The sequence below is a fragment of the Triturus cristatus genome, chromosome 2_2 (genome assembly GCF_964204655.1).
Source record: "Triturus cristatus chromosome 2_2, aTriCri1.1, whole genome shotgun sequence".
NCBI classification, from domain to species: Eukaryota; Metazoa; Chordata; class Amphibia; order Caudata; family Salamandridae; genus Triturus; species Triturus cristatus.
Genome location: NC_140582.1, coordinates 316956681 through 316975804, shown reverse-complemented (window position 1 = coordinate 316975804; position 19124 = coordinate 316956681). Strand labels below are relative to the sequence as shown.

Sequence of the window (19124 nt, the reverse complement as noted above, 5' to 3'; positions counted from 1 at the left end):
CTGAGGCGCAGAAACATCAGGTCTCACCATCAGCCTTTTTCACCTGTAGTGAACTTTATATAAAAGACAAGGATAAAGTCAGTCAGTCAACAGGTGACGATTAAGTCTGCAGGAGCTCTGTTTATAACCAAGAACCCCCCAACAACTCAGGGGTGAATTCCACAAGTAAGTCAGTGTATCAGATCTTCAACGGTTATCAATGCACAGTCAGTGATACCAAAACTGCATTCGCAACCATGTCATCATCAAGGACGTCTCCGTCGATGAGGTTACAGTCAATAACAGAAATACCATAATCAACACCCATAACTCTGATTTCAGAAATGGGACTTCTATCCACCTTTCTCCTTCAACATACATCGCCGAGCTAAATATAACCTCAGCCTCCAACAAGGTTGTTGGATACATCACCTACCAAGATGCTATCACAGCCTCCAGCAAAGTTGTTTAATACAGATTGGTAAGAGGATGAAGGACCATTTGTCCCTGTTTATAACCCAGCACAACTCCAGGTAAAATATCAGACTTTAATGAGAAACATGACTATCCCATAACACCAGTTGAAGAGTCATTAATAGAAAAGGAACACAGAAGGTCCAGAGAGCCATTCTATAAAAAAAAATCAAATCCTCATCAGGGGCATCATGAAGACACTAATTGGCAATATTTTGAAGAACAGAAATATTCTGACCCATCTATGATATTTATTACAATTGCTTTTGTTAGATATTGTACAAATATAATAGTTGACTTTTATAAAAAGTTCCACGAGAAACAACAAAAGCTCCAACACAACAAACACCTGAGGATGCGTGTATGCAATGGATGTTTCCACCGATTCATACAGCATCTTTCTCACCAACCCAGACATGGTAAATAACTGATGACCACCGATAAGATGAGGAAATCACAATAAATGTATGCCATTCAAAAAGCTGTGCTCTGAATGGAATGACTATATAGCACTACAAGTGGATCCTCCCATCCCAACCCATGCCAATTCTCCGCAAGATGATACAGCGAGTTTCCAACCTTTAGATGAAAAAGTGTCTGAACACTTTGATTTGCCTGTACTTACAAGAGACATTGATTGTTTTCTTTACGACTTTAAAGACACTCCTAAACATCTGTCAGGCCATCGCTATTATTGACTATATTTGGAAATAGAGCCTATAAGAAATGTAACCGGCGGTACCACGATTAGCTAAAAACAAAAGTAGTGTGCCTTGAAAACACACTGGCTTACCTAATAAGACATCGAAGGGTCCCATTTGTGATGTATGCTTTACAACTGTATAATGCATGTATGATAGTTTTTGTAGACCGCAACTGTCACTCCGAGGAACATCTTGGCGCTATATCGGGCCGTACATAGACAAACAGCAGGAGATCTACAGGATCAGATGAGTGAGAACACTAGATCGTCGGGGGTTCTGAAAATCCAGGTTTTTAAGGATTTCAAAAAAGTTGGTTCAGTTTGGGAGAACCGAAGATGGGTGGGTAGAGAATTCCAAGCTTTAGTTCCTAGTACTACTACAGATCTACCACATTTAGAAATGTAGCTAAAGCAGGGGGTGAGAGAAAGTTGACTGATGAAGATCTTAGGGGGCGCTGCGTCACATAAGGTTTAACTCTGGCCCTCAGATACTTGGGTCCAGCTTATCTAGAAGCTCTGTGGGTGATTGATTAGAATCTTAAAAATGATTCTTTTGTGAATAGGCAGCCAGTGTAAAGATTTTAAGGCGGCTGAGGCTGAAAAGCCTCGCAACCGTTTTAGAACTTGGCGAGCTGCAGCATTTTGGACTATCTGCAGTTTTTTCAGGACCGACTTGTTGGTCCCTCCATAAAGGCTTTTACAGTAGTCCAATCTGGATGTAATGAGGGCCACCACTACTAACGTTCTCGCCACACAGGGTAGCAAGTCAAAAAACATTTTTAGAGACTTTATGGGATGGAAACAGATGCCGGCCACTGAGAGCACTTTTTGACGGAAGGATAGTGAGGTGTCAAATTTGACAAACCTAAGATAAAGAAACCTGTAGGAACTGAAAGGCCATCTGCAGGACCTCACCCAGGAGATGTTGGAAGAAAGAGTGGAAGGAGGATACCTAGCAACTGAGGGTGCCGCCCCCACTCTGAGAAACCCTCAAGGCCAGGCCGGCCTCCGGAGCAATTTGGGTATTCCCTGTCAGCCCCACGGATGGAATTGAGGCCTACCCAAGGCCCCAGATTGTAGCCTTCACTAGACAGTGGATGACCAGAGCCCTGGTTCTTGTCCCTGACAACTGTCAGTAGCCTCTGTTGGTTGTTAGCCGTTTGAGCAGATCCCACCCTGGTTTGGGGCAGATGTCTGACATAGTGGGCAGAGTTTGCCACATAACTTTGTTGGCCATGTTGATAATGTCCACTTAAGGGATGCACCTGTGGGCAAGCAAGGGTTAGTTGTGTCACAGATAGGGTCTGCAGGTCAGAAGAACAGACAAGGTTGGTGGCTAAAACAGAGGCGTATAGGTAGGTTCAGAGGGGCATAGAGCAGACAAGTACCACTGCAAATTGTCTACGTTCTATCGCCCAAACAGGGAAGCCCTTCAACTGATTCAATATTCTACCCTAGTTCTTGGCTGCGGGTGGCCTGTGTAGGAAATCCTCCTTTTATGAGTGGACCCCCTGTATTTTTCACCTTCTGCTGTTCCCTGTACTTTTTCTGACTTAAAAACTCTTTATACCTTATCCCGTCTAACTGGTGGTGAAAAGGCTGGTCTTCCCCTTTGAACATGGTCAAATTAACATAATACTAATTGGTATACTTTTTACTGATAGGTTGCTCCAAGTATACGGTACAAGATTTACCCAGAGCCTAGAAGTTAAATGCCACAAGTAGACTGCAGCACCATTTATGTCATCGACTACACTGACAGTGCAAACATGACTTCAGGCCTACCAGTGTAGCCTGACTGTAGCAGTGTAAAAACTACAATTAGACCTGTCGAACTAAACTCTTCTGATGGGTCAAAATCTCAATTTTAATTAGTAATACGTCACCCTTATGTATGCCTTTTTTGCTACTCGGCAGGAGCATGGTATTTAAAAGTAAGATGTATCAATTTAATGTTAACGTCCTTACAGTGACTACACCCAACATTTTTCACTTTGGCAGGCCTGTCTGTCCTATGTAGAAAACCGAAATACACATAAAAAGTCCTAATACTGTGTCTCCGAGATAGGACTATTTATAAAAATAATTAAACAACTATCTCTGATAGTTATTCAAATCAAATTCAATGATAAAGTATGATTTATAATAAATATAAAAGGACAAGTCACTTTTATAAAGTTCGCTTTTCATCGTCTGTAGCTCCTAGGGGCTAATTTGTATTGGCTCGCAAAGTTCTGCTAGCCACTGATTAGCACCTAAATAAATGTGAAAAAGGTGTTAAATGCCTAGCAGGAGCAAACCGTAGGCTGACCTGAATGGGCAGAGGAGATTCTGCTGAACCTCCCAGATTATGCTGGATGGGGAGCTGTGACCAAACTTCTTTCTTGAGCATCAAAGCTTGCCTGACAAATCTGCTTGGCTTACATATAACACTTTGGGGTGCACTTGAAAGGCAGAAAACAGGCTGTAAAGATAATTCTTGTGTATCCACTGTCTGGTTACCGAAGGACATGCTTTGTCCCCCCTCACATCTGTTTCTGGGTTTTACATAAAACACTGCGGACACACTTGAAAGTAAAAGAAACAGGATACCAGAAAAATTCTAGTTCATCCCCAAAGCGTGCTTTTGTTCCTTCAGACGTCTTGTTTATTGTGGGTACTGTGACTGCCTCAAACTGGATTTTAATGTTAGATGTGGGAGGACACTATGATTACCATTGTACACTCCCCACACACACAGCCCTCCAAACTCAAGTTGAGTGTGGACGAAGACTTTGCCATCTTGAAAATACCCAAAATGGGTAGGGCTGGCCCTGGAAACGTTTACCACATTGATTTAGGGTGTGCCCAAGAGTCATTCTCACCCACCAGTTTGACCCAGGCACAGGATTGACTATAGAATTTGTGAAAGTACTATTTAGTAAATGTTCTCCTGTGAGACAGTCTACAGTACCATGGCAGTTGGCACAGTCTTTTGCAACTGATGCAAAGCCAATTCATGTGCGGGAATCAAATATTTGACATGGAGGGCTGTTCTGATCCTTGCATTGGCAAAAAGGGTCAGAGAGATCCAAGCCTTTACAATTAAGGAACCCTTACTCCGGTTCTGCGTGAACAGTTACCCTAAAGGGTAATTCTTGTTTTTTCACCTCAAAGTCCCTACATGTAAAACAGAAAACATTCTTACCAAATACCTCTACATAGGGAGTAGCTCATGATGTAGCAGTGGATGTAACCTTTTGTCATGCAAAAGTCAACAGGCCTCTAAGCTACTTTTAAGGCCCTTTCCACTAGAAGTGGCATAACAGCACCCTTTTTCTCTGGAGCTAGATTGATGGACATATACAGAAGATACAACATGGAATAACAGATATTGTACTGTCTAGAATCAAGAGTGCAGAGAAATGGGACACTGGGGGCAAGCTGTTGGCTACTGTGTTGTTTATATTGTGTTTCTTGGTATTATGATCCAAGCATGTAGATTTATGAACGATCCAGTACTGGAGAAGAACAAGCATTTGCAATGCAATAGGTCTCGCATTTGCGAGAGTTTGAGCTGTTGGCATTGTAAACGATAATGCCTTTTATTTACGTGTTGGTTTTTAAAACATAAATAAAAGGCATTGCAATTTACAATGGCAATAGCCTAAACTCTCGCAAATGCGAGACCTATTGTATTGCAAATGCTTTTTTTTCTAATGCCTTGGAACCACTGCAGAGAAGTCATTAAGCACATCCACCCATTAACATAAAACACCACACAAAATGTCCAAGGCAGCACTCCTATTACTTAAACACCAGCAAAAGACATACAGTTTCAATCAATGGTTTGTCAAGTTCAGTGGCATTCCAACACCCGCAGAAAACAGCGCTAGGCTACAGAATGTGCTGGAACACAATAAAATGGTTGAGGCAAAAAACACAACGCACATCGTTACATCCCCACCCCCATATATTGCAGGACAACCTCATTCCATTCTCGAGCTTTCATTTGACTACCGGATTATTACATTCTTCGATATGGAGTATTTGTTTATTTCTTTACATGAAACCAACTGGCTGTTAAGTGCCCCCGATCCTGTGTGCCACTCTCAGTCAACCTGGCGTTACAGCCAAGCGCACAAAATTAAAAGTTTGAACACAGGTCCACTTGGGGCATGATTACGAGTTCCGCGATATTTACCACGCCCTGTAAATAACATAATAAAATAAAACCCATGACTGGCGTCCTATCAACATGGCATCAGGTGACAGTCCTAGAAAGTTATGAAAGTGGAGCCAGCAGCACCAGCCTTCACCAGGTCCTGCTGCGAGTCCTGCGCGGGCACAGCTATTTTGTAATATTTGGCGCGTGGAAGTAGATAGGGGTAGCATTCATTCATCCATAGAGATGATGGGGCTGCTCCCAGGGACTGAGTACAGTATCTCACACTGCACACCTAACTATGATTGACAGTTCATTACATGTCATTGGGGACCGCAAGTATCGAGTTCTCATATAACCAGGGGTGCATTCTGGGAGTTGTAGTCCTGCAAAATCTAAAATGAAACAAATCGGCAGCAGCTGTATACATCAATGCTTTGTACAATGAAAATATGGACTGGAATATTGGGTCTTTACGCATTTTCCGTGGCATATTGAGGCTACCAAAGAGGGTGAAAGCGAAAGATCCTGGAGGATAATACCACTGAATTCCAGGGAGTGGATTCATTTTTTGGAGGGGGGGGGGGGGAGTGGAAGGCTCCTCCTTCTGCGTATGGGGACCACTTGGACATTTTGTAGAATATAGCGATTCGAGTCAAGCCCTGCCTTTGGCACCTAGACATGTCACTGGTCGTGGAGCTGATGAAGGGAAACTGTTCTCTCACACGTTTGGAAGAGCTCAGCTATCAGCTCCCTGTATTCAGACATTTGCCCGTGCCCGGTGACATGTCTTCCTGTATCCGGGTAGCTTGTGCCTGGCGAGAGCTAAGGCATTATTTCACACACAATTCTACGAAATCCACTTCTATTCTTCGAAAGAGTCAGTAAACTAGAGCATGAACCCCCAAACTCAGCCGGAGATGTAAAATGATGGACTCCAAGCCAAGAACTACCTGTGAACTCAGCTACAGCAGCGGCGCCTCTGATTAACCTGGTCATTCTTCACGTAGGGCTGCACCCCAGAGCTGGGCTGGCAGCCCCTCTGACTAGAAAAGAATTGGGGGGTGGGGAAGAGTCATCCCGGGCAGAAATGTGAGGCGCTCTCTTACCTCACTGGCCCATCTCCGGAGCCCTGGGTAGTTGTACTTGACTGTGTGTCCGGCAGTGGCGGACAGAGCGATGCCTGCAGTGCTTAGTGGGGGCGAGCCCTGATATTCTGCACTTTCCGTGGCTCATCTGATCCCCCTCCCTCCTCCGCCCCACACCCCGCAGGATGAGGGTGGGCTGCCAGGATGATCCAGAAGTCCGGATGCAGCTGCACCTGCGCTTCCCGCTGCGGTCCCTCTCTGTCTGTCTGTCTCCCTCTGCTGAAGCGCCGGGAGCTGCGGGCGTGGGAGGGCCAGAGGAAGCCTGTGGGGCCCGGGGGGTGTGAGGGAAAGGGTGTACTTACAGCACGCACAACAGCTTCTCCTAAATGTACGTGGATATCAAACGCTGCAAATGCATACAGTGGCATTCTGATTCTTTTTTTTTTTTTGTATTACGGGTTTGGTAAAAAAACTTTGGAAAAACTTTACCTTCCAATGAGGTTCAAACGGATTCGATTTTTTTTTTTATTTGAAAATGTGGGAAGAGGGGGGCTAGGAAAGGGAGGGAGTTCTGGGGGGCGGGGAAGCTTCGACAGAGAAACCAGCAATAATGTAAACAAGCCCGTGAGTGGTGCGCACGTGCCACAGCGAGACATGTAGTTTCAATTATCGCGCCCGTGTCTGGACACAATAATTGAAACCACATGGCCGGCGGTGCGGGTAACCAACACCAATAGGCCCTGGGCGGAGCAATGCGCCTGCCTTTGGCCAATTGCGTGCTGTCTTTGTAAAAAAAAAAAGATGCACGCAAAGGCCAATAGCATGGGCCAAAAGGAAAAGCAAACGCTCGTGCGTGTGCGATTCCTAGGTCAGTTTCCAAACCCCCTTCAAGAGGTCTCGCGCTGCACGAGCAGTGCTGAGCACTGCAACGCTAGGCGCGAGACCTAAAAAAGTTACTTACCTGTTCTGGTAGTTCTTTGTAATGTTTTGATTCCGTTGTGACCCACGCTCTTCCCTTCAAGAGGCTCAACTAAATTTGCAATCCTTCACACTATTGCTAAGAAATGATGATCCTTGTAGGTTGTATAATTAGTCTTCTTGAACCAGATTGGCTGATGTTTGGTTCTGTTTTGGCTACTTAAGTAACAATGTTAACAGCCAATGGGCTGTTTTTAACATTAGATTGCTATTAAAATGGTATGGTGGGCATCTGAGGTTGTGACGGAGATGATTCAAGCATGTGAATGTGTAAAAAAGGCAATACTGGAAAACTACCATAACAGGGCCTTTTTCTTGCAGATCATGTATCTGCCATTTCATTGTTTGGCAGAACAGCAGGCAGTTTATCACAATTTTCTGCAAGAATCATCAAAGAGTTCCTAAAAGTAGTGTTTACTGCTTACCCACACATGACGACTGTAGCAGCCAGATGGAAGCTCAAGACTGTGCTGAGTCAACTAATGAAAAGTCAGTTTGAACCTGTACACAAAGCAGACAAACGTCTCTCACAAAAAATGGCCGTTCTAAATGCTCTAACATCTGCCTGCATGGTGAACAGGGGGCAAGCATTTGACTAAGGACCCATTCCTGAGATTTCATTGAGACATGGTGGCGTTGTGCAGCATTTCTAAATTCATACCGAACGTGCCATTCAACGTTTATCCAAACAAGCATAATTTTGAAACCATTCTTTCAAAACCCAACATATGCTTTAGAGGGCACATCATTCCTTGGATATCCATAGATGCCTCATGTTCTACATTGACAGGACTTTAAGTTTAGAATACCACTTCAAATGTTTGTGTCTTTTGGCCATCGACAGAAAGGTCATCATCTTGATAATACAGTGACAGCATGTATGACTGTATGGTTGACCCTGACAGAAGCACACTATGTTGTGGTGTCTTTACTTTTTTTTCAGGAGAGTAATATGGAAGAGCTGCCATACTTTAATAAAATTCTACTGCTTTGATACAGAAATGTCCAGAGAATCATCAGTTGGACAAGCAGTTCTGCAGCAGCAGTTAAAATATCAGAGCCTCTTTCTGCTGTTTAATACGGTTTTATACGGTGCATTTTGCCTAATCGCTCTTCTTTTTAACTTAACAGCTTGCTGCTTTCTGTTCTGATTCAATCATGAATATTTGAAAGATCTTCTGCTGGAGAAGAAACTTGTGATTTCCCTGTAACAATTCTCCAGCATTGGTTTCCTTCATAGATTCACATGTACCGTACTCTCCATTCAAGACATACACTTTCTATGTCTCCTGTAACACTTGTGCGAAATAATCTGAGGTATGATTATCTCTTGGTATGGTGCTCTCTTCTTCTTCTCTTCCCTGAGATGTTATTTGGTTGCCAAAGCGGAAATGCGTATGACTCTTTCAGGTTTTTGTTATCAATTACTGCTGTTTAAAAACTATTGTGTGACTGACACCTCAATGACTGGGAATGACTCCAGCATGTTCATTATCTATCATGTCAAGACTGTAGAACTGTGGCAACAGTGAAGTTACAATTGGGGCTAGGAGGTGTCACATTCTCACCTGACATCCTTGCATTGTTATTTGGAACTGAAAACACAGCCCTGGTATGAATATACAATATTATTTCGTACTTCAGTAGCACAATACATAAATCACTTCTCCTAAATCCTCTTCTGAAGGCTGAGACACTTATGGCAAAAGTGGACCATCTGTCACTGTACCATTTTACAACTCATGGGGAATAGTACTGTACCTAAAGAAATTACTTATTTTTGTCCAGAGATAATCACATGTGTCTTCCACAAGGTTATGGTGATAAGGACTTCCATTGGATGTCAGGAGTTCACATTTAACCCCACCTTTTGGATCCATACTTCGTTTTAAGTGAAGGTCCTCTCAGATTGCCATACAGACCAAATGCTGTACTTACGGGTGTTCTTTTCATATGGTTAGAGGACAGAAGAGCTCTCAGATTTTAAATAGATTGTTAAAAATCATTCAGATCTTCCAAGAATGTGATTTACACTATTGTGATCAGGGCCAAGGAAGCCTGTCTGGCTTTTCTTCGGCCAGTTCTGCTGGACATAAACCTCAGAGCTTCAATTTAAGTGCCTCCCAAACACCTATGCACGCTAGATGATTTCTGTAGATCTAACACTCAGTTTGGTTATGCTATGTTAAGACCTTTGCCTCAAATTAATTAATGTCTTAAGGATAGGTCTCTTTTTAGTTTGTATTACTGCATGGTTTGAAATGCTCTGGTAAGTGAGAATTTTGGGGTGAAGAGAGATGAGATGCATTCACTGTAGTGTCTCTGACACTCAGTCCTACAGCCCTTCTTCCTGACCAAACCCGTGACCCATTTCTATAATTCTCAATCTTTAGTATGATTTGAGGAAACGTAACTGCGGTCTGTGGAAAAGAGCAGACATTTTTGGAGATTGGGCTGCCTATTTAATCTGGGTTGTATTCTGGTTCACTCCAGCACCTTTAAAGTGGTTCCACGAGTCCACAAGTAGAGGAACGTGTGAGATTAGAAATTCATGAGCCACTATGATTAAAACCTTGTAATGAGCACAAGAGAATCGTTATTACTAGTGACATGTTTTACTTTTTCATTTACTTTTTTCTTTCCAGCTTCGCCCCCCTCAGCCTGCTGTGTATCTTTTTGTTATGGACGTCTCTCATAATGCAATAGAAGCTGGATATTTAGCTGTTGTCTGCCAGTCTTTGCTGGAAAATCTAGAAAAGTAAGTTTTTAGTTATTCCCATTACTTTTTGATATTTTCATTTATTTTGTGCTATTCTACAAAGGATGACATATAGGAAAAGGCTTCTTTCCTAATGAGTTTACTTAAGAAGCATCCATTTGCTAATAGTTTGTAGCTGTTGGGACAGCCTGGGGAAGCCCATGTTTATTCAGTACAAGTTAAATGAACAGTCTGTGCCAGCGCAGTTCTGTTACCCATGTGGTAGGCTCTCAGTAGTCTGGAACCATGGCAGTAAATGAGGAATAAAAAAAAAATAATTAAAAAAAAAGTTAAATGAAAACATTTTCAAATTCATATAGGAATATGCCTATTGGGAGGGATGAATGGTGATGATCTCTCTTGCCAGAATGTCATCAGGGGCTTCTCAGAGAATAGTTTTCAAGTAGCTTGGATGGCAGGGATTTTCTCTGATTGGTTCAGTGCATTCCTTTTCAGTCAGTATGCTATAGGAGCACAGTTCAGGTTGAGCATTTGAGGTACCCAGTCTTGTTTGCAAGAGTGCAGATTGGAATTTGTTGCTTATATTTTGGTAGAAGATTTAAGATTGGCTACTTTTTCAGTGGTGTGTGCTACCAAAGCATCACAGAGTCCCCAAGAGTGTTTAAAACTTGCTCTGGCTCTGTTAAGGTTGCAGGATTCATTGACTGTCTCAGAGAGCTCTTTGGTTGGGCAACCAGTGTGACTGTTCTTTTGATTGTAGTAGGGTCTTTTCCTCTTTTGTACAGAGGGTCAGTAGAATTGTTATGTCCTTTGGAGTCGTTTTTTTGTCATTGAGGTTGTACAATTTTACTTATATTTTGAGCCATCGGATTTCTGTCTTTTGTAGTTTTACACAACTGTTGAACCATAGGCTGTTCCTTTTGTGGTGTGTGGCTAAGCCTTGAGAGGAATCGCCATAGTGAAGGCTACCGTTAGCCACTGTTGAACTGTTTCACTCACAATTATGTTTTCCAGTGAAAAGGGGCAGATTTTTTTCTAGTAATCAGTTTGGTTTAATTTTATCAATGGTCTAACTGCTATTTTTGTGTTGGTTTCAGAGAGAGCTTGGAATGCTAAAAGAAGGTCAAGTTTAAATTTGATGATGTGGTGATTGCACCATATCAATTGGCGGTATTTCTGTGATTGCCATCAAGCTTTTGTCCATTGAGCACTTGAATGAAAGCAAATGTTTCAATGTTCGTGAAGAGGCCAGATGTCCAGCATAGTCCTGGTTAACAGACCAAATGTCTTCGTCCCTGACAATGCAGGGGTTTTATGTTCTATTGACGTATTCTCTATAGAATTCACAAGTGCCTCTGCTAAAACAGGGTTGTGCCTGGGTAAACACGGCCATTTGTGAAGATAAGGAGATCAGAATGTCACAGCTTGAGAACAGTGATCACCTTCTGGGTTGGAAAGAGATTTAGTGAAGTATGTTCACCACCAGCCCACAACTGTTGTTCCTGTTTGGTTGATTTCTAAAGAGAGAGTTGGATGATGCTCAGGGATTGGTGTATGTTCTCATAACATTGTATCATAACAAAGTTTCTTTGGTGAAATGGACATTCGGTATCAGATACATGTGATTACTGCATGCTTAGTAGTTGCTTATTGTTGACTCTTAAGAGTTACTAGATCTCAATGGTTGTGTTTCTTGAGGATAATCTTACTCCCATGACATATGACAACTATGTGCTGGTTTTTGTATGTGGTTTCAGATGAAAATTCTTATTTTTGAAATTTTTGTTCTTGAATAGTATTCTGTCAGGTGGGTACTATGGTCAAGTTGAAGTAGCTGCTTGGTTTATCGATTCTTATTCTGAATGAGAAGGTGGACAATCTTTAATTATCATATGTCCCAGTTCTCCAACATAGGATGTTACATAAAACCAAAGCATTAATTATTCCCTGCCTGCTGGGAACCCGTAGTAGTCAATGTTAGCATAGCAGTGTACTTTTACACTCAATAAGATTGAAAACAGTCATTTATAGACCATATGCAACTAGCCCACCTCATTTTATGGGGTTGTCCCCAGTACATCTTCTGGTGCAGCAAAAACTTATCTACCAGGACGGAATAATTGGTGGTTGGAAGCTATGAGCTTGTCACCAGCTAAGGTCCAAGTCTTACTCAAAGAAGGACAACTATGTGCTGGTTTTTGAATGTGGTTTCAGATGTAAATTCTTCTCCCTTGTCTGTCTGATATTGTAGGGTAACACATCTGAGAGTGAGTGAAGATTTATCTTTTGTATGTCCTTTGTTAGGCTATTGGCCTACTGTCTTGGAATGTGGATGAGATATTTAGTTGCTGTTTGTGAAACACTTGGTAGTCCAGGTTTTGGGTCTGGTTTTGCTTAGTTTGCAGCTCTGCCTAGTGTGACAGCAGAGGTGGTGAGCAAAGTCTACTGTTGGATTAGTTGCATTGCTCGAGTTTACTGAGGAGAAATCTCACTGGGTTTGGACCAGTCTGAGAGGAATAGGTACCAGGAGTGCTCATAGAGGATTGTGTATGGATGTGGCAAGATAGCTCAGAAAGGGCTTCAGAGGAAAAGTGAGAATAAATTAATGAAGGTAGGGTTAGGGTGAGTAGTTGGGTATCTCAGCTGGTGGCCCCTCTTTTATGAAGTAAGTAGCATTTAGGGGCCTGAGTTTATGGAGGTGCGGTTAACAGTTGTTAATGTTTTTTTACATTTGTAAATCTGAATCTGAAAAATACTTGGGGAATTTGGAGCACGCCAGGAGACTCTATGTCCTGGCATCTCGATCAGGAACATCACACGCTTGGATGAGCGGTGTCAAAGTTCTTAAGGAGCATATATTAATATAAGAAATGTAACGCCATAGCTCCAGTGGTCATTCTTTGCTGAATTTTAATAAAGGGTACTAGTGAAGTTTAGTCCGTTTTTATTCACTTGATTTTTGCATCTATACTCAACAACTAAAAGAAGAAACAATCAAAGGGAGTACGCATATACCCCTACTTTCTATATACTGTGTGGCTTAGAGAGAAAAGCAGCCATACCAGAGGAAGAGACAGATCTCCTGCTGTATATTGACGTATTATCCATCGGATTGTGTTGGGAGACACTGAATTGTGTATATTAAGCCTGAAGGAGGTGGATCACAATATACCACCGAAACGCGTCGCTTTGTGTCGATTGAGCACCCAAGCACTACCGGGTTCCATTAGGGAAGGAAAAACACGATAAAGTGATGAACCAGGGCTATTGGCTTTCAAGTATATAGACTTGGTGTGTTCATTTGATATATCAAGTTTCTGATGTCTCTTAGATTTGTCATATTCTCCCAGATTGTTTTTCAAATATGTTTTTAACCTATGTGATTATTTGAAGTATATTGATGATATATATGTTTTTAAATTCTCTTTTAAAAAAAATCTTTGTACATTTTGAATCCTATGAGGATCACATATATCACAATATATAGTATGTTCTTTATATTATGTTTTTGGTTTCTATGGGGTGTTGGTGATCTGAATAGTGCTTGTGTGATAATAATGTGTATGCATGATAGTATTGTGTATCTGTATGCTTAAAAAAGAGCCCAAAGGGATCTTGTCTTTGACAGAAGTGTCCTAGGATATAATGCACAGGGTGCATTGTGATCCTATAGCTGATTCTATAGGTTTTTTGCTGACCCTCCTCTTGCCTCCATCTAATGTATTCATCTGTTCATTTACAGACACATCATACATTCATCCACCCACGCATCTGCTTATCCTTAAATCCCTAGCATCCCATATTTATCCATTCATTCAGATGCGAAAGCATTCCTTTATCTACCTGTAAGCATACATGTGTAATTTGATTGTGCCTGAATTAGCATTGTGGGAGTGGGTGACGTGCTTTATGTATGTAGATTGGTATCTGTGTAGCATCTGAATGTGCTTGGATTCTGGCATTTGAGTTGGTATGTGAATCTGCTGCATGCTATTCTTCCAAGTATTTGTAAATTGTAGACCCATCCATTTTAGAAACCAGTTTTAGCATAATTCCCTTGTTGTATTGATCTTGAACTCTAGAAGCACTGCTAATAAGTCACGGTTGCGCCTTAATGGGTCACTGCGTAGCAACAGCACAGTTAAAAAACAAACTGAGTGACCAGCTGCCATAATGAAACCTTTTACATTGTAGGGACTCAAAGCGCCCCCCAGCTGTGTATGTTTGATGTCCTACCTCATTTGGGGTCAAGGGCTGCCATTACATTTTATATTTCCTTATTTTAATTGCTTTGTTCAATGAATGTAAACGAAAGTGACATTTTTAACTCTAGTTATCTTTGTTTCAAGGTTGCCTGGTGATTCAAGAACAAGAATAGGGTTTATAACCTTTGACAGCACTGTTCATTTCTATAACTTGCAAGAAGGTTTATCACAGCCCCAAATGTTTATTGTGTCAGACATCGATGGTAAGTATGAAAAGAATATAAATGCTACGTACTCAAGAACTCAAAATAATTTGAGGGTAATAGAGCTTTTAAATATGTTTCATTAAACTGTGCTCAAATTTGCGGTGCGTAATAGAGTGATTTCTTTGCCCTTTACAAAGTTCTGAGGATCTGGCTAATTGAGTGACATTCATTGAGAACTTACTCTGGTCATTGTACGGCCTCCAACTGGTTTTCTTTGATACATATATCTTGTCCTCTTTTCGGCTGGGTTGTCTACCAAGAGGTTTTTCACACATCTTTGCCTCTACATTTACGGTGGCTTGTGGTACTGGCATGTCTTGCATTCTGGTACAAAGCACATTGCTCTTCCAGACAGCAGCCACTTGAGCTGCCTGATAGGTTGAGTGTCTTACCCTTGCAACTCCTACTTGCCCCCTTCTGATTTGCTGAAAAAAATTCTCAATGGTGCAACCCATGTGACAACCCTAGGGTCTATCTATAGAGATTTATGAAAGCCCTTGGAGAGACTTCTGCCCTGTGTTGGGCTTGTCTGTAGCCTCCCCCTGGAGGACATCTTATGGTTACAGTTCAAAGCACTTTTTGTCATCGTCACTGTGCTGTTTGAATCTTTGCCACTTGAACATGCCTTTTCACCTTCAGTTTGAGTCTCTGGGGAATCTTGGCTGTGCGCTTCTTGGGTAAGGACTAGGTGGTATTCCATGGCCACTTACATCCTAAAGTGAGTCTACCTTAACCTCATGTTCTGTTGTTATGCCAAACATTTTGATCTGCGCTGCATCCAGGAGAAGTGTCCAAATCCATCCTTCTGACCTTTCTAGTGCTCTATTTTTTTTTCTTTCTTCAGAGGCATCTTATGCCATTCACCTCACCTCACCTTGTAGGCTGCCCACCTTATTCCTTGATCGCTTCTGTTTTTTTAGATCCCTGTTAACCACTTGAGCTTGTGCGCTCATTCTACTCTTTGGGGACAGTTTTCCACCTAGTTGTCCAAGGATCTTTGTACTCTGTGTGGGGCACTGTTTGGCAATTCTAGTTCCTCTTGTAGGGTTCCTCTTGAATAAAGGTACGTAGTTCTATGTCTGGGAATTTGGGGTTTGCACCCTCAGTCGACCGAGAAGCACGTGACTTGCGCACCTATCTAATACTATAACAATACTGAGAGGGCACTTTGAGATTTTCTTTAGATCCTGCATCTTGAGAGCAGGCTGAGCTGATGTCTTGCCTGTGGCTATGACAGTTAGCCAATATCCTTGACATCTGTGCCGTACTTTTCAATTGAAGCAGATTGATAGGCTCTCTAGATGTTCTCATCTAATCCCTTCATCTCCCCTTCTTGGTCAAGCACGTTGTAATCCGTTTGGCATTTTTCTGAGCAGGACTCCATTTCAAACCTTTGGCCTCTGAAGGATACTCTGCTTTTTGGAGGTTTTCAAGGTCACCATTTTTGTTCCAGTTGTTGTTCCTCTAGACTCAGAGTTCTTGACTCTTCACATAATTCCTTCTGTGCGTCCACCCTTAGTTCTTGTTTGGTTAATTGATGTGCACCGTACCAAGCAAATGATTAGGATAACCCTGAAGATGTTTACCTCTTAGAAGGATTCTTGCTATTTCAGATCCCCTGTGCAGGGATGGCGTTTGGCAACCTTATGTTCGAGGCATATGAGCTGCAGATTACACCCTGTGCATAGATCGCCATCTGGTGTTGGGCCCGGATGTTTGCAGTTGTTTTTCTCTTGGAAAGTCTTTTGAAGTCACGAGGTATGTGACTCCTCCTTTGGATCATATTGCGCATGGGCTTCGGCTCCATCCTCAAATTGTTTTTTTCCACCATCGGGCTCGGATGTGTTTTTCCCGTTCCAGTTTGGTACCGATCCAGTTTTCCTGTTCGGCACGCAATCCTTCCCCCTTCAACGGTATTGTCTCGATCGCGTTCTCCAACACTCGACGCGACTCTCAACAATCCAAGTCTTCGATTCCGGTCGTCGACGAAGGCCTTCGGGCCTACCTGGGCTCCTGTCCTAGCTGATGGAAAGGATGCCATTTAAAAAGTGTCCTCAATGTGGGTCGAAGTTTCCCCACACCGATCTACATGAGGTGTGCAACCTCTGCCTCTCTCCAGAACACTAGGCAAGGGACTGTCCAGCTTGCGCCTCCTTCCGATCGAAGAAGACGTTCCGGGACCGATGAGCAAGGAGAACAATGGCTCACTCGTCGACTTCTATCCCCGACGACATCTTCGAAGAAGGCGTAGATGTTCTGGACCAACAGCACACCGAAGAAGGCCTCGTCAGCGCCTCCGAATCTGATGACTTCGACATCGAGGACATCACTCTGGCACAGAGGGGCATGAGTACAGACGTCGACCCCGACCCCAAACCCCCCTCCACGCCATTGAAAAAGGCTTCGGTCATGCCTTCAGGCCTAGGTATGCACCAAAAGACTGCTTCCCATACCTCGCCTCCGGTCCCGGTTAAGATGCCCACCAAGCCTTCAGGCAGCTCGGGCTTGAGCCAGCCTACCCTCGGCGCCGAAAAACGCTCATCGACACCGGCACCGAAAAAGAAGGCGGCCCTTTCCTCGTCCGCACCGAGCTCGACACCGAAGCACTCGGCGCCGAAGACGGGCACCGGTTTCTCGGTACCGATAACATCCTCGGAGCCTAGCAAGAAACCGAAGAGCCTCGACTCCCAAGCCTCGAAGCCGAAACCCACCGAGGAAGACAAAAGACATTTCTAAACCCCACGGTTCCAAACAAAGAACTAGTGCCGAATCAACGCCTAAAAAACCCACGGCTCCGACTCCATCGGCACCGAAGGATCTGCCCCTACCGATAAACTGTTTCGACCCGATCCTTACCAAAAAACCCTCGTAAAGGATCCAAAGACTGGGCATTTTACGCTTAGCACCAGAAAAAGACAACTGGACAAGCCTGCACGAGCTCCACCACCAAAAAGGAGAGACTTTGCCACCTCCCCTTTGAGGATTCCTTCACTCCTCCTCCTCAACCGCCACCCCATCATTCTCCCACTCCATCTCCAGATGAGGATGATGATGACATTTGCTACGACACAGGGGACGGAAGCGGACGACCAACCAACAGGGGACCCTACTCCTACGGGCTCCCCAGTCCCATGGGACGACTACAACGTCCCTAACGTCCCGCAGGACGATCTTTACCCTTCCAGACCCTCGCCCCCAGAGGACACAATGGGCTTTAACCAGCTACTCTATAGGGCTGCCCACTACCACGGGGTTGATCTCCACACAGACCCAGTGGAGGAGGATTTCCTTTTAGACACATTTGACACTGCACAGAGGTCCACCTCAATTCTGCCCATTCTTAAGGGTGTTATTAAGCACGCACCAGAAGTCTTTAAAGACCCAGTTAGGGCTAGGGTCATCAACCCTCACATTGAGAAGAAATATAAGGCCGCCCCAACAGATCCAACCTACATAAGAGGCCCCGCACCACTAGACTCCCTGGTAGTCTCCAATGCGAGGAAACGTGCAAATTCCCAGGCATCAGGTGAGGCTCCACCGCCAGATAAGGAGTCTTGTAGTCGCCAGCTCCCAGGCTCTCCTTTCGCCGTTCCTCCTTTAGAAGCACCACCAGAGGCTACTCCTCCGACAGCGCCTCCACTTCCTACAAGGCCCCTACCCAATCCACCTTCACTAGGGATTACCAAAGCGGCAGTTACAGGGGTAACAACAACAAAGGCAGAGGCAAAACTAACACCTCCCACTCTGCCTCCACCCCCACCCAGTGACTTCCCTCCATTCCCCCAGACTATTCCACACCAGTCGGGGGCAGACTCCACAATTTCCTTCCTGTCTGGGCTACCATCACCTCAGACAAATGGGTGCAACAGATAATTCAGTCAGGCTACTGTCTAGAACTAACATCTACCCACCCAAACAGCGCCCAATGTCACAGGAACATTTGTCACTTTTAAAGCAGGAGGTGATCTCCCTCCTTCCAAAAAGTGCAATAGAACCAGTTCCGACCCACCAACAAAACACGGGAGTTTACTCCCTATATTTTCTCATACCAAAAAAGGACAGATCTCTCAGACCCATTCTGGACCTCAGACCCCTAAACCAATACATACACTCAGACCACTTTCACATGGTCACACTCCAGCAGGTATTTCCTCTGCTCTCCCAGAACGACTTCCTTGCCACCCTAGACCTCAAGGACGCCTATTTCCACATTCCCGTTCACAACGCTCACAGGAAGTTTCTCAGATTCGTAGCGGACGGTCCGCACTACCAGTTCAAAGTACTCCCATTCGGAGTCACCACAGCACCACGGGTGCTTACCAAGTGCCTAGCAGTAGTGGCAGCACACCTCAGAAGACAACACATCCACGTCTTCCCATACCTGGACGACTGGCTCATAAAAGCTAGCTCATTCAACCAGTGTGTACAACACACTCCCGCCACTATCCAACTACTTCACGACCTGGGCTTCACAGTAAACCACCTCAAGAGTGCTAGCCTACCCCAGTCCTGCCAGGATAGCAAGCATACAAGCTCTTCGCGCCAAATTTCAACCACAACACTCTCTT

At 43.7% G+C, this 19124-nt stretch overlaps 1 protein-coding gene across 5 annotated transcripts in view; it reads left to right on the top strand.

Annotated features, from left to right (window-relative positions):
- Positions 1-19124, top strand: part of SEC24B (SEC24 homolog B, COPII component) — a 678312-nt gene that overhangs the window by 250495 nt on the left and 408693 nt on the right. For all 5 annotated transcript variants that reach the window (XM_085641377.1, XM_085641376.1, XM_085641375.1 and 2 more), the window contains 2 exons: positions 10012-10124; positions 14435-14553. In XM_085641377.1, the coding sequence (XP_085497503.1) occupies positions 10012-10124; positions 14435-14553 (232 nt within the window). The remainder of the gene's footprint in view (positions 1-10011; positions 10125-14434; positions 14554-19124) is intronic.